Genomic DNA, 16,362 nt, shown 5'->3' with positions numbered 1-16,362 from the left:
ACAAAAACTTCCTTTGTATCGCACTGGTCCATTTAATATTATTTTTTGCAAGGAATTGTGGGATTCCGTCCCCTCTGTTCCCTCCCCCCTCCCCACTCGAATTGTAAACACTAGTATGGATTGGATACATATAGATCTAGATAAAGGCAAACTAGATAAAGACGCGGGTGGAGAAAGAAACAGCTTGGGAAGGGAAAGGGGTGATTAAAGCATATTTAAAGCACGAAGGTATTTCTGCGTTTGGAAGGAAAAAGGATCCCGTTCTGAAGGAGAGAGGAGGCTACAGCTTTAAAACCGGGGGGAAGGGGCCAAAGGGAGACGGGGGAGGGGGCTGCTGCTGTCATTTACGAGAGGGCGACGGCGTCACGTGGGGAGAAGCCCGCTCCGCCATTGGCCCGAGGCACGTGTCTAGGATACCGGCCTTGCAACGTCACTTGAGGAACTCTATTAAAAATAAGAACAAAAATCCAGAGTGAGTGAAAGTATTTCAGGTCCAGTGTTAAGTGGGCTCTAATTTTACACCTCTAGAGTAAGGCAGGGGAGAGAGGGAGAGAGGGAGTGAATGAGTGGTGGGGAAGGGAGAGAGAGGGAGATCGAGAGAGATTCGCCCTCGTCTCCTTCCGATGCAACTTGGACTATTTGGCTCAAAGGGGAGGGCGAGACAAGGAGCGGAGGAGGAGGAGGAGGAGGCAGCGATTGTCCAGATGCCGCCTCGGTGCCTTCCTTTCCAAGGCGCCGCAGAGTAGAGAGAAGGAGGCTCTGGCTCTCCAGCTGGGCAGATGGGCTCGCACTGACCCACACTCTCTCCCCACAACGCCAACCCCGCTGCCGCCTCTTCCTTCCTCTGGAATACTATCACTGGTCTCCTCTTGGCCAACCCGGTGTTGTGGACTACTCACTCTTCTGCTTCTGAGGAGGAGGCTGGAGAGGGAGCACTTGGGGATTTGGGGACAAGAGGAAGGAGAAGGCATACTAAGTCCCTACATTGGTAGAACTGAGAAGGGCAAAAAGAAGAAAGGAGAAGGTCTGGGTGCCGCAGCCAGCGGAATGGATCCTCTGCGGGGCCAAGAAGGCATGAAAAGGGCGCCCTGCTGAGAAGGAGGAGGAGGAGGAGGAGAGAGCTCCCTGAGCCTTCAGCGTGGAGCGGGGCATTGGGGGGAAGGGGCAACGCTGGCCCTGGATCGCTGGGGGGGAGCTGAAGAGCCCAGAAGGGCGCCCGAACAAAAGGCAGCTTTGGGGGGCTCCGCGTGCAGCATGGAGGAGCTCGAGCAGCGCCAAGGCGGAGGCGAGCAGGAGCAGCAGCAGCAGCAAGCCCAAGCCCGTCCCCAGCAGCACCCGGAGGAGTCCAGCAGCGGGAGCGAAGCGGAGCCCAACCGGCGCCGGGCGGCGATGCTCCTGCCCCGGGTGCTCCAGCCGCCCCACCGGATCACCAACTTTTTCATCGACAACATCCTGCGGCCGGAGTTCGGGAGGAGGAAGGAGGACGGCACCGGGCTTGGCTCAGACTCTCCGCAGCAAGCCCAGCAGCAGCAGACCCCGCCGCACCTCCACCAGCCGCCGCTCCTGCCCGCCAGGAGCCCCTCGACCTCCCCGGCGGAAGGAGGAGGAGGCGGCGGTGGTGGCTCCAAAGCCCTGCTGGTCCCGGCCAAGAAAGGAGACGACTCGGGGGAGGTGGTGGACGGAGCCCTGAAGCCCGGCGCCGGAGGAGGAGGAGGAGGAGGAGGGGGCGGCAGCAGCAGCGGGGGAGGCGGCGGAGGCGACCTCTCGCTCAGCTCGGACTCGGACAGCTCCCAGGCCAGCTCTTTCCCCAACGGGCAGCCCATGCTGTGGCCCGCCTGGGTCTACTGCACCCGCTACTCGGACAGGCCTTCGTCAGGTAAGAGGCGGCTCCCTCCTGCCCCTTCTCTTCCAGAACCGGGACACCCCCTATTTCCCCACTCCCTGTCAGCCCCTCAGCAAGAAGCAGCCATAAAATAAATCCTTCGCGGGATTTCTAAGCATTTGCGCTATACCCCGAAAATAAGACATATGCAGCACCAAGGTTGGCTCCCTCTGTCAGGTCTCAGTCTTCCTGTGCTTGCTGCAAGCTGAGGCATAGGAGGAGGAGACAGAGAAAGTGGGAGTAAAAGTCTCCTCAGTGAAGTGAGGAGCAGGACTTTTGCTTTAGGTATTGTGTGTCCTCAGGGGAAAGAAGTAAAGTTGTGGCTGCCCTTTGACTCAGCACTATGGGTCTCTCTCACCCTCAGAGACACCAGGAGAGAGTGGGAAAGCTTCAGCAAGCTACTGAACCCAAGGGAGATCACCCCATAAATGCAAATTGTACCCTACTTAAGAAAAATAAGACCCCCTGAAAATAAGCCATAGTGTGTCTTCTTGAGGAAAAATAAACATAAGTGTCTTATTTTGGGGGGAACACGGTGGACAGTGGAAAGCAAAGGCGAAAGGGGGGGAGGACAGGGACAATATCAACCCATATTTTGAAAGGAGGCTAAGAATGAGAGCCACAGTATTAGGAAAGATTGGGTACAGAGTGAGGAGGAGAGATTGAAAGCCTGCACACAAAGCGACCTCCGGGCACTTTAGAAAACATACGAAGCCTACAAAGCGGAGGAGAGTGGTGGTATCTTTATTTAAAAAATCCCTCTCCTTGTATAAGACGGGGAAAAGTTCCTTGTAGGAGTCCCAACACGCTCCCTTCTCTCTGACCTCGGAAAGGCCCGACTCTCGAAGTCCTGCCTCTTGTAAACAGGCCTGGAAACGTGCCCCGTCCTTTCCTGCCTCTCCTTTCCGTCAGCTCCTCCAAGGGGGGCTGGAAACACCGCCAGGCTTTTGGGGAGGAAGAGGGACCCCCGGGAGGGCTTTGCTTTGGGCAGCGGGGACCCCAAGACCCGGCCTAGTTGCCCAAAGAGCCCCGAGAAGCGGGCAAATGTCTCCCTCTCTCGCAGCGCCATTGGGAAGCCTTGGCGCTGAAACGGAGAGAGCGACAAGCTTTATAAACATGGGCTCCTCTGTTTACAAACAACGGATACCAAACCAAGCCGTTTCCCTAGCTAACTTTTCAATTTATATCCAAAACCACAATTAATGGTGGAATAAAATCCCCAATGAGGAACAAAGCGGCATTTCGCAGCCGGATAAAATCCCTGTCCGTCTGGTTCGAAATTTGCTCCATTGTTCTCCAGTCGCCTCCTTTGTTAATATTTAATTATCACACATCCTCACAATGGCCCGAACCGAAGAGAAAGTTGATTCCTTCCCTAAAAGGCTGGAAACACCATATTTCTGCCGATAAAATGTTTTGTTTTGTTTTTATTTTTGCATGTAACAACAACAACAAAATAAAGCACCAGTTCGGTAAGAAAATTCATTTTTAAAAAACATAGGTTTCGATTTTAATATGCCCTTGATTGAACAAGAGAGAAAGACTCTGTCAAATCTTCAGGTCAATATTTTTAAAAGAACTTAACGTTCTCTTTCCGTTGGTGGTGTTGCCTGAATTTATGCAATCCTTGCCTTTAATCAAGAGGCCATTTAGCATGGCAAAACATTACTTTGGGAGCTTGCAGGCAGAAACTCTAATGTAAGAGACCCAGAATGAGTTAGGATTATTTCCCAGAGGCAAGAGTGTTGGGGAATCTGAGCTGTTAGGCTCAAAAATAACCCTCAGTTGGGGAGATTCCGCCATAAATATAGCAGAGAACCCGAAGTAAACTTCTTCATAACCAGCAAAAACCTATGTACTAGGATTCCTCAGGATGGTTTAGAATTGCAGAGTCAAAACTTTAGGTTCAAAAATATTTATTGAAGTCAAAAAGAAATACATCCCTGGTAGAAAAGGTCTTGGAGCTAACTACTAGCTTACTAAATCTTATCGTCTAAAGGTAATATATATATATATATCCATGCAGCTACATTTTGCCTAGAGAAAGACAAAAATGTGCATCCTCACGGGGAGAAAGAAAAGCAGAAGACAACAAAGAGAAAGTAGGAAGCCTTTTCGATGTTCTGTTTTGCTGTCGCTAAATCAGGAAGTCTTTCCTCTTTATGTCTTGGAATAGATTCGGTACAAGCTGGGGGGTGAGTGCAGTGGGGACGGGGAATGGTGTGTTTTTGAAAAAGGCAGACTTTGACCCTCTGTTTGGCCGTGGAAGCAAAGTTCCCCCTGCCCGCCTCCTTCCCGAGCCTCTGGGGTCCGGGTCGCTTTCTCAGGCTCTTCCGAGAGACTCGGGATGGAGGAAGGCCGAGAAGCGCCTCTCGGGTGGGCTCGCTCTCCTGCCACCCCACGGAGGGCACCGGCAGGAAGCCAGGAAACGGGCAGGTCTCGTTGAGGCCTAGCCGAGACCCAGGGTCGCCTGGAGATGGGGTTGCGCTTCCCCCAGAACAAAAGAGAGAAGGACAGCCCCCCTCCCCAATTCCCTTTCTCCTTCAGCCAAAAGAAGAGGCTGAGGCCGGGTAGGAGGAGTCCCATCAAGTCCTGCTTTCCTGTTCCTTCCTGGGCTTGTTTCCCATCTTCACCCCAGCAGCTAAAATGCAAACTTGGGGGTAGGCAATGGGAGGAGAAGCAGAGGGTCTCTCTCATCTGAGGCATAGGTTGCAGGGTTGGTGGAAGTGTCCTTATTGGACAATAACTGCACTCAGTCTCTGGGCACATAAAATAAAATAAATAAATAGCAATCCTAAGCTTATTGAAATAAGAAAAAAAATGATGTCATATCCGTTTGGCAAATGTGAATCTCCATGAACATGGTTTTTGAAAACCATTAGCCAAGAAAAGCATTAACCTTGTTAGAAGTCAACCCTTTGAACAAGTGATACCCATAAGCATTCCTATAATGGCACACAGGGAACTCAGCTGTTAAACTGAAGAACCATGTCTTTGAGCTGCCAAGGACAAAGACAGGTCACTACAAAATATATTTGGTTAGCAGAGGATGTTTGTTTCTTTGAAGTTGAAATTGCAGTTGTAATTGCTCAAAAGATATATACTCCCTTGAAAAGTCTTAGTTTAAAATATGCACTCAGAGATTTTAAAAAGTCTTCTTTGAAAAATAACATACTCACAAACATCTTGTATTAATTCACCATCATTAACATTCAGTTATAGATAGGATGTATAACGGTATACCTACAGACTATGGACTATTGATTAAGAATGATACCCTGTGTATTCTGTGTGCTGAGTACACAGGGTATCATTCTTAATCAGTAGTCCATAGTCTTTAGGTGTATCTTGTTTCCCGAAAATGAGACACTGTCTTATATTTATTTTTCCCCAAGAAAAATACTTTCAGGGGATGTCTTATGGTACAACAATCTGCATTTATGGGATGATCTCTCTGGGCTCAGTAGCAGACTGCTGGCTCAAGCTTTTCCCCTATCCCATGGTGCTTGTGCGGTGTGAGAGAGGCCCACAGACTATTGCTGGTTAGTGTTGGAGAGCAGCAGCTTTACTGGTGTTTGTGGGGGGTGAGTGAGAGAGACCCACAGACTGTTGCTGGTTGGTGCTCAGGGAGGAGTAAAATACAGCCACAGCTTTACTTCTTCCCCCTGAGGACACACAATACCTAAATCAGAGAGTCCTGTTCCTCTCTTCACTGAGGAGACTTTTACTTTCACTTTCTATGTCTCCCTCTATGCCTCCTTGCAGCACTCACAGAAGGACTGGCACCTGATAGGGTGAGCCAACCTTGCATACTGCATAGTTTGCTATGCCTATCACTATGTCTTATTTGGGGGGTATGGCTTATATTGCGCAAATGCTTTGAAATCCTACTAAGGCTTATTTTATGGGTATTACTCATTTTCTGGGAAACAGGGTAATTGTACTCACTGAAGTTCATAAGTCATACTTCTCTACTGAAGTACAAAGAGCAGCATGTATCCACTTCCACTGAGGTCTGATGCAAAAAATGCATCCACCTCCACTGAAGTCTGATGCAAATATGCATCCACCTTGACTGAGGTCTGATGCAAAAAATGCATCCACCTCCACTGAGGTCTGATGCACATGTGCATCCACCTCCACTGAGGTCTGATGCAAAAAAATGCATCCACCTCCACTGAGGTCTGATGCAAACATGCATCCACCTCCACTGAGGTGTAAAGCAGACAGAATACAAAATGAAGTCCTGAGTCTGAACATGCTCAGGGCAATCCCATGTCTATAACCCCTCCCATACCAAAGAGGTACAGTCAAACTGGCAAATCAACATAGACATAGAATATAGGTTTGCAAAACAAATAAATAGTGAAAGGCTTGGGAGTTTGCTATTTCCAGCAGTCCTTGGCCTGGGCCACCACCCTCCCCTTTATTCACTCTCCTCCCTTGCTGCTTTGAGCAGGAGTTGGAGGAGTTGGGGCTGGGGGAGGGAAAGGACCCCAATTCGGGCCCCCTTAGGTTTGCAAAACAAATACATAGTGAAAGGCTTGGGAGTTTGCTATTTCCAACAGTCCTTGGCCTGGCCCACCATGCTCCCCTTCACTCACTCTCCTCCCTTGCTGCTTTGGGAAGGATTTGGAGGAGTTGGGGCTGGGGAAGTGTCAGGGATTCCTCTTCTTCAGAAGAGGAAGGGGAGCAGGAAAGTGTTCGTGGATCTGAGGGTGAGTTGGGATCTGAGGATGAGGAGAAGAGAAGAGGAGAAGGGAAACAGAGCAGAGACATCATTCAGCTAGATTAGCTGCTAGAAATGCAGCTGAGTAATTAGGAACTGCCCTAGCAGCTGTGAGAGGACCCAGGGCTATAAAGCAGAAGCAGGTGCAGCCAGCTCTTGCTGGTAACAAACTGAATCTAATGCCTTTGCTCTCCGTGTGCCTGCTCTGGATTTATTGCTGTTTCTTTGTCTGAAGTAAGACTTCCTGGCTTTCTTTTGCATTATACCACTGAGTGTGCTGTACTTTAGGTTTTGCTGAAGTAAAGCAGTTTTTATTTACTTACCACGGTGTCTTAAGACAAAACAGGACAGGAAGGCAGAGGAAAAGGACCCCACTCAGGGGAGTGTGGGACTCCTCTGCTCCTGTTCCTCCGATCCAAACCCTTTTAATTGGCTGCCCAGAAAGAGCCGGCGGTGCCTTGGTGGCATGGGCTTGCTTGGACGAGCTCCTCAAGGGACCCAGAGGGAGAACCAAGGGAGAAAGCGAGGCAGACCTCAGAGCTTCCCTCCCACACACAACCCACCCTTCTCCTTAATTGAATTAAGCGTCCAAGGCCTTCCCTCACCCTCTCTTTTGCTCTGTGTCCCCTCCTGCCTGTCTGTCTCTCTCTCTCGCCTCGGACGGCAGGCCCCAGGTCGCGAAAACCAAAGAAGAAGAACCCCAACAAGGAGGACAAGCGCCCAAGGACCGCCTTCACCGCCGAGCAGCTGCAAAGGCTCAAAGCGGAGTTTCAGACGAACAGATACTTGACGGAGCAGAGGCGGCAGAGCCTCGCCCAGGAACTCAGCCTCAACGAGTCGCAGATCAAGATCTGGTTCCAGAACAAGCGGGCCAAGATCAAGAAGGCCACCAGCAACAAGAACTCCTTGGCGGCCCACCTCATGGCACAAGGGCTGTACAACCACTCCACGGCCTCGAAAGACGGCAAGTCCGACAGCGAGTAGAGAAGGAGGAGGGAAGGAAGGGTGGGAGAACTTGCACCAGGCATTGGGAAGCTTGGGTTCTCCTTCTAGGAGTTTTGGACTGCAACTCCCACCATTCCTAACAGCCTCAGGCCCTTTCCTTTTGCCCCTCAGCCGCTTAAGCGGCTGAGGGGCAAAAGGAAGGGGCCTGAGGCTGTTAGGAATGGTGGGAGTTGCAGTCCAAAAGCCCTGGAATGAAAACCCAACCTTCCCCATACCTGGCTTTATACAATGCAATAATTTAATTAAAAAAAACAAAACCAATAAGGGCCAGTGTATAAAGACTATACCAGCATCAATAGTGTGGGGGAAAAAATATTGTGTATTAGATATACTTCTGCAATATTCAGTATGTGTGTATATATATATTATATATTATATATATTATATATATATATATAATTTACAGGTAAGGTGTTGTAAAAAAAAGATTTTTTTTTCCAAAATACCTGATGATTATAAAATATTTTTTTTGGTTTTTATTTTAGAAAGCTTAAGTTACTACTTTTTTGATAGGCTTAAGCGCGGTTGGAAAAAAAAACACACGGACATCTCCCGGACACTGTTTTTTTGAAATTCAAAAATAATAATAATATTAAAACACAACTTTTTTTTGCTGAAGTCCAAAGATTTTTATTATTGCTGCATTTTCACGAGACTGTGAACCCGAATAAATAGCTCTCTTATGAGTTTTAACGTTTCTTTTCCCTTTCCTTTTTTTCCTTGTGTTTTGTTTGCCTTTGTGGGTGGGGTAGAAAGAATTAAGACTTTTTAATATTCGCCAGATAGATTATAAACATAATATATAAACATGCTATCCGCCTGGAAATATAACTTGAGAAAATAAGGGGGAAATAAATCCCGAGTCATACAGTTATGCCTAACCACTTTTCCTGAATTTTCCTTCCTTTTTCTATGAAGTAAGGAGGTGGGGATGGAGAGTAAATAATTTTTAGTGGCTTAGAAAAGTTAATAAACCAAAAGAGGCTGACTTTGAGAAATTCGGAAATATTTAATTCGTCTGCCCAAAACTCGTGTTGGAAAAAGTTCAGAAAACATTTCCATTTCTGGAGCAATTTTCTGTCCAGTGAAGAAGGAATACTGTTTTGGGTTGCTGTGAATTTTTCGGGCTGTTTGGCCAATATGTTCCAGAAGCATTCTCTCCTGACGTTTCTCCCACATCTATGGCAGGCATCCTCAGAGGTTGTGAGGTCTGTTGGAAACTAATTAAGTGAGGTTTGCATATCTATGGAAGGTCCAGGGTGGGAGAAAAAACTCTTGCCTGTTACAAGTGTGAATGTTGCAATTAATCACCTTGATTAGCATTGAAAAGTCTTGCAGCTTCAAAGCCCGGCTGATTCCTGCCTGGGGGAATCCTTTGTTGGGAGGTGTTACCTGGTCCTGATTGTTTCATGTCTGGAATTCCCCTGATTACTGAGTGTTGTTCTTTACTTACTGTCCTGATTTTAGAGGTTTTTTTAAATACTGGTCGCCAGATCATGGTTTCCTACTTTGTGTTGAAATCAGCCAGGCCTTGAAGCTGCAAGGCTTTTCAATGCGAATCAAGGTGATTAAATGCAACATTCACACTTTCAACGGACATGAGTTATTTCTCTCAACCTGGATTTTCCACAGATATATAAACATCGCTTGCTTAGTTAACAACAAACCACACAACCTCTGAGGATGCCTGCCATAGATGTGGGCTAAACGTCAAGAGAGAATGCTTCTGGAACATGGCCAAACAGCCTGGAAAATTCACATCAACCCAGTGATTCCGGCCATGAAAGCCTTCGAAAACACAATATTGTTTTGCTTTGTAGTTTCCTTAGGACGGGGTCTCTCTCTCTCTCTCCCCCCCCCCCCAAAAAAAGCCAGGGAAAAGCCTTCACCCCTCTTAGCTTGCCTTGTAGTTGTTGCCTCCCATTCGCCCATCTATTCCAATCTCCTATTTATTTATCCCTTGCTCGACGTTGCCTTTTAAAAATCATTTTGGCCTGGTGTTTTAACCTGGCAGTGCTTTGGTCAACTTCTGTCCCTGGGGACTTTTTCCCAGAGAGGAGGAGACTCCATTTGTGTAAGCAAGGAAGCCGAGAAAGGGGATGTGTGTGTATCACTATCTACACTCCTAGATTTTGAGGGACTGGATGCTCTCAGGGCCAATTGGAGGGGACTGAGATCTGGAGCAGCCTCAAAGGAAGGAGCTAATCGAGAAAGAGAGAAAAGCTGAAGGACGAGAGGATGAAAGTGAGGACACTCTTCTGACTTCTGTTCTGCAAGAAAGGTTGTTTATAAAGCGAGGGAGGTGTGTCTTTGAGAGCCTTACTGTTTAATGACTCCGGATTTTGTATTTTGAGGAGACAAGTCACTCACTAACCCAGCATAAAGGTAGCATTTCCTTCCCGAAAATCCGAGAGATTTTAAACTGAGCCCAGACATTAATTACCCAGTGAAGAATTGAGAGGGATTTTTCATTACAGTGTGGAAGTTTTGACTCTCCCGCTCTCGCCCGATTAAAAAAGAAAGATGTATGGTTCCAATGTGAAGTACAGGGAGGTTTTGTGTTTGTTTTCAAAGACCCCCCCATGTCCCCAAATCTCCTCCCCTGCAGCTACTTTGGTGAGGAAAGAAGACTCTCTAAAGTTGGCTGTGCAGCGTGATTGAAGGGGAACTTCTCGCTCTGCCTTAAAACCTTTCCTTATTTCACCATTCCCAACAGACACACATTGTACATACTACTAGTAGTCAACTGGGTGGAAGAGAAAGAAACAATGGTCTTAAATCTACGGTGTAATGTTACATTCTGGGTTAATTTTCGGGTGTTTACCATTGCCTTTGACGAAGACAATGAAGGAGTCTCTCCAGGTGCATTTTACAACTTGCAGCATCCAATATTTATTATCCTATATGGACTATGAATGTTTCTGTTTACAACTTGTGGTCTCAAACATTGTCAACATTTCCACTGCATTTTGTGTGTTTTAAACCTTTCGAAGACTGCATTAAATAAACAAACCCAGATTTATTATGAAACCTACAACGCGTGCATCAGAAGCTTGGTTTGAGAGAAGACAGTTCCTCAAATGCCTTTCTGAATCGCAAGGAAATTATTATAGATGTCGAAGGGTTGTGGCCTTAGGTTTAGGAGATTTTTGAAAGATAATTAAAACTCTGCAAACGATTAATCTTTACCTGTGAGAACAGTTACCAAACTTTGAAACAATAACACTATTTTAAATATAAAATATGACAATAACATATAATACATGCAATACATCAGGTTTACTCTTTTCTGATAAATATGTAAACACTTCAAAAACTGTTTTGGCATAATTCTATGCTTTACTTGTGAGTAAATCCCATTTTACTTAAAATAATTTACTTCTGCCTAGGCATGCATTGGATTTTACTAGGGGGAAAAATCCTGGGAAGGCTAAATTCAAATTCAAATGAGTAATAACAATAATACCCAAGGTTGCTGTGATTTTTCTGGGCTGTGTGTCCATATTCCAGAAGCATTCTCTCCTAACGTTTCGCCCACATTTATGGCAGGCATCCTCAGAGATTGTGAGGTCTGTTGGAAACTAGGCAACAGGAATGTATATATCTCTGTGTAATGTCCAGGGTGGGAGAAAGAACTCTTGTCTGTTTGAGGCAGGTGTGAATGTTGCAACACAGTAATACCCAAGTTAATGTCCCGTTAGCCAAGCTCAAATCCACAGAGTTCGTTTGATTTAGTAAAATAACAGAAATTGTATTTCAAACATGTTAGTCAAATGTATGACTACAGAAATATAAAGGAAGATGTTGTAGGTGTTTGGGATCTATACTGCACTACTAGGAATTATTCATGAACATCACAACTGTTAAATGCTAATGGTATTATATAATACATTGGGTTGCTGTGAGTTTTCCTGACTGTCTGGTCACGTTCCAGAAGCATTCTCCCCTGACGTTTCGCCCACATCTATGGCAGCCGTCCTCAGAGGTTGTGAGGTCTGTTGGAAACTAAAGTGGGGTTTATATAGCTGTGGAATAATGTCCAGGGTGGGAGAAAAAAGCTCTTGTCTGTTGTAGGCATTGGTAAGTGTGAATGTTGCAATTGATCACCTTGATTAGCATTAAATGGCCTTGCAGCTTCAAAGCCCGGAAAACTCACAGCAACCCAGTGATCCCGGCCACGAAAGCCTTTGAGAACACATATAGTACATTATTATATTAGATGAAATTATGAAAAAAATATAATCTAGCTTCAAAATAAATTTATATAAATAACAAAGGCTATTTTAAGCCGTTGTAAACTTTATTGAACTCCCTGAAACAAATAAAAGTAGTGCAATTAAATATTCCTAATGGGTTCCCTAACAGAAAGTAGGACTTTTGGGGAAAGGACTAAACAAACAATTCTTACACATTCTTGCTAGGAAACATCAGAGGTTTCCAGGAAATTCTCTTAGCTATTTTGCGCTATCAGTACCTGAAATTTATTGAAGTTTTGGGTCTAACATAAGAAGGGCTCCTATAGATTGCCAGGAAAGAGTGGGCTTCCTCCTCTGTTTTTCCAGACTCCAGAAAGACGGATTTTAACTGAATTTTTAGTGCTGTTTGTGTTTAATTCTGTTTTAATGTTTGTATATTTCACATTTTATATTAATGCTTTTAGGTCAAGCCGCTTTGAGTCCCCTTTGGGGAGATAAAGAGAGATATAAATATTATATAAATATAAATATAATAATATTCTAGGTCCAAAGAGAAAGTAGCGGCACTAACCCACGGAAGTCAAGTTTGGTGCAATAAAACCAAGCTCAACCTACTCATCGAGTCACAAATATGTTTCCTTTACGCCTAATCACAGGAAAAGTTGGTTTATACGTAAATACTGAGTTCCACTGTGCTCAAGAGACTTACTATCTAATGATCACAGAGAAGAAGGTGCCAGAATCGCTCGACAACGGACTGGGAAGTGAATTCGAAACCCCTCCATACTTTGGTTTATGTTATCCAAAGCATCAGCATGAGCCAAAGGAACAGCAGGCATTTTCATATACTCCACTCGGATGAAAAGAAAGCTCGCTTCTGCTTCCAGTTAGTTCCCTTAATATGGAAGCACAAGCAGAAAGAAGCAGGCTAGGCCCAAGTGCCCACTCTTGAATGTGTGCTGTGGAGGGCGAGGAGGAGATTCACCCTGTTTTCATGCCTCCAAACACGATCTGGATTGAAGAATTGACAGAGATGTGTATGAAAATACACATCTCCGGTCAAACAAAAAAGGGCACAGTTGTAAACGCCTCGTCTCATACGTAAAACCGTGTTACCGTTGAAAATACGCTGAATTGCTATGAGTTTTCCGACCAGTGTGGTCATTCTCTCCTGACGTTTCGCCTGCATCTATGGCAGGCATCCTCAGAGGTTGTGAAACGTCAGGAGAGAATGCTTCTGGGACATGGCCATACTGGTCGGAAAACTCACAGCAACCCAGTGATTCGGCCATGAAAGCCTTGGACAACACAAAAATGAACATGTTCCCTCAGAGTAATGACTTGTGTGATACCAGCCTTAGCAACATGGCAAAATACTATTTTACTTTTATTCATTTTATACATGGCTATTCTTTTCTAAAGGCACAAGTCCCTGTAAATAAATACAGATCTTAGCAAGTATGAAGAAAAACTGCCTTGACTTATTATTATTATTATTATTATTATTATTATTATTATTATTATTATTATTATTATCTTTCAACAAGAAGCATCTACCCTTTTTGGAAACACCTTTGCAAGTGGTCTTTGAGGAACACAGACCTCAGATTTACTGAGATGAGTCTCAGGCCCTTTCCACGAAAGCCTGCGACAAAAATACGCGGAGCTTCTCAATCTTAAGAATTAACTGAATTCGCATTATAAAACTATTTCCTTTTTAAAATGTGGCATGTCAATTCCAACAAAAAACATGATCATAAGAAAATGATGCCCGATATTTATTATTGCTATTATTATTAGTAGTAGTAATAATAGTAATAATAATAGCAATAATAAATTGATATCATGTATCATTTTCTTATAATATCAGGTATCATTAGTAATAATAATAATAATAATAATAATAATAATAAGATAGCAATAATAAATTGATATCATGTATCATTTTCTTATAATATCAGGTATCATTAGTAATAATAATAATAAGATAGCAATAATAAATTGATATCTTGTATCATTTTCTTATAATATCAGGTATCATTAGTAATAATAATAATAATAAGATAGCAATAATAAATTGATATCTTGTATCATTTTCTTATAATCTTAGGTATCATTAATAATAATAATAATAGTAATAATAAATTGATATCATGTATCATTTTCTTATAATATTGGGTATCATTAGTAATAATAATAATAGCAATAATAAATTGATATCATGTATCATTTTCTTATAATATCAGGTATCATTAATAATAATAATAATAATAATAATAATAATAGCAATAATAAGCTGATACCATGTATCATTTTCTTATAATATCAGGTATCATTAGTAATAATAATAATAATAATAATAGCAATAATAAATTGATATCATGCATCATTTTCTTACAATATCAGGTATCATTAGTAGTAATAATAATAATAGCAATAATACATTGATATCATGTATCATTTTCTTATAATATCAGGTATCATTAGTAATAATAATAATAATAATAATAATAATAGCAATACTAAATTGATATCATGTATCATTTTCTTATAATATCAGGTATCATTAGTAATAATAATAATAGCAATAACAAATTGTTATCATTATCATTTTCTTATAATATCAGATATCATTAGTAATAATAATAATAGCAATAATAAATTGATATCATGTGTCATTTTCTTATAATATCAGGTATCATATGATGATGATGATTATTATTAAGCTTCATGTAGACCTTAACTTTAGGGAAGTACCTTCTTCCATTAGCATTGCGATCTGGGAAAGACTCACTCCATAGGTATACCTCACAACCTCTGAGGATGCCTGCCATAGATGTGGGCGAAACGTCAGGAGAGCATGCTTCTGGAACATGGCCATACAGGCCGGGAAAACAGACAACAACCTTGTGATTCCGGCCATGAAAGCCTTCGACGAAAAATCCCTCCATAGTAATAATAACACTTGCATTTCAGGCCAGACCATACCCAGGCACTATATATGCAAATATAAGTCTTGCCTTGTTGTTCCATAGGTATAACATTTAAGAGATGGGTTGTTGACCACTTACATGGGTGTCTTTCTGCGAAAGGGAACAGGACTATTTCTAACTCAATGGTCAGTGCTCCTCCTTAGAGGGTGAGACGATTTAGCAATCTCGGTCTTGTGTCCAAAAGTCATTCTGCGTCCTGCTGTTTTAATATCCGACCTGTCTCTTCAGTCTCCGCCCATGCCATGGCTGGGTTTCTAAGGCAAGCCTATCCTATCAGATGCTCCAGAGATGGTTCGGATAGCTGTGTTGCAAAGAGGGCACAACTGGACCTGATCAACATTTCAGCCTGATTTCCGCAAAGTAATCAATTAGCAGACACATGGATGAGGATCTGTGAGTGGCGAGGACGTTTTCTCACTTCCTTCAAGTATAGCCACATAAATAAAACAAAAGGGTGAGCCCAGGCTCTGATGATAACTCGAAATTGGGCTGGAAAAAATATCACTGCTTATATATTTAACATTCTATCATCAGAACACTTCTCAAGGCCTATTGGTAGGTAAGAAAGTGCAGAGAAGTCACCACAGCTCTGGGATGGAGTCCACTAAGTGCCCTTCCCTACATCCCAAAATATCAATATCTGCTTTGAACTGGGTCATCTGAGTCCACACTCGGATAATGTGGGATTTTCTGCCTTGATATTCTGGGATATAGGACTGTGCGGAAGGGCCCTAAGACTCACCAGTACTGGGCTACCTCCCAGTGTCAATACCATACGACCTTCTAAGAATGGGTTGCTGTGAGTTTTCTGGGCTGTCTGGCCATGTTCCAGAAGCATTCTCTCCTGACGTTTTTGCCCACATCTATGGCAAGCATCCTTAGAGATTGTGAGATATATTGGAAACTAGGACAAGGGAGGTTTATATATCTGGGGAAGGTCCAGGGTGGGATAAAAAGCTATTGTCTATTGGAGGAAAGTGTTAATGTTGCAATTAATCATCTTGGTTAGCATTGAAAAGCCTTGCAGTTCAAGACCTAGCTGATTCCTGCCTTGGGGAATCCTTTGTTGGGAGGTGTTAGCTGGCCCTGATTGTTTCATGTCTGGATTTCCCCTGTTTTCAGAGTGTTGCTCTTTTTCAGAGTGTAATATTGGTGGCCAGATTTTGTTCGTTTTCATGGTTTCTTCCTTTCTGTTGAAATTGTCTAAAACCAGGACAGTAAATAAAAAACAACACTTAGAAGATGAGGCAATTCCAGACAGGAAACAATTAGGGCTAGCGAATACCTCCCAACAAAGGATTCCCATGGGCAGGAATCAGCCAGGCCTTGAAGCTGCAAGGCTTCTCAATGCTAATCAAGGTGATCGATTGCAACATTCACACTTGCCTACAACAGGCAAGAGCTCTTTTTCCACCCTGGACATCATTCCACAGATAGATAAACCCCACTTGAATTTCCAACAGAGCTCACAACCTCTGAGGATGCCAGCCACAGATGTAGGTGAAACGTTAGGAGGGAATGCTTCTGGAACATGGCCATACAGCACGGAAAACTCAC

At 43.8% G+C, this 16,362-nt stretch overlaps 1 protein-coding gene across 1 annotated transcript; it reads left to right on the top strand.

Annotated features, from left to right (window-relative positions):
• The first annotated feature begins 265 nt into the window (after positions 1 to 265).
• On the top strand, positions 266 to 8,309 carry en2 (engrailed homeobox 2). The gene is made up of 2 exons (XM_003221925.4): positions 266 to 1,876; positions 7,279 to 8,309. The coding sequence occupies exons 1-2, from the start codon at positions 1,255 to 1,257 to the stop codon at positions 7,593 to 7,595; spliced, it is 939 nt and encodes a 312-aa protein (XP_003221973.1). The 5' UTR covers positions 266 to 1,254; the 3' UTR covers positions 7,596 to 8,309.
• The last annotated feature ends 8,053 nt before the right edge of the window (positions 8,310 to 16,362 follow it).

The sequence above is a fragment of the Anolis carolinensis genome, chromosome 6 (genome assembly GCF_035594765.1).
Source record: "Anolis carolinensis isolate JA03-04 chromosome 6, rAnoCar3.1.pri, whole genome shotgun sequence".
In the NCBI taxonomy this organism is placed as follows: Eukaryota; Metazoa; Chordata; class Lepidosauria; order Squamata; family Dactyloidae; genus Anolis; species Anolis carolinensis.
Note: the sequence above shows the minus strand (reverse complement) of the source record. Positions and strands in the feature narration are given on the sequence as shown.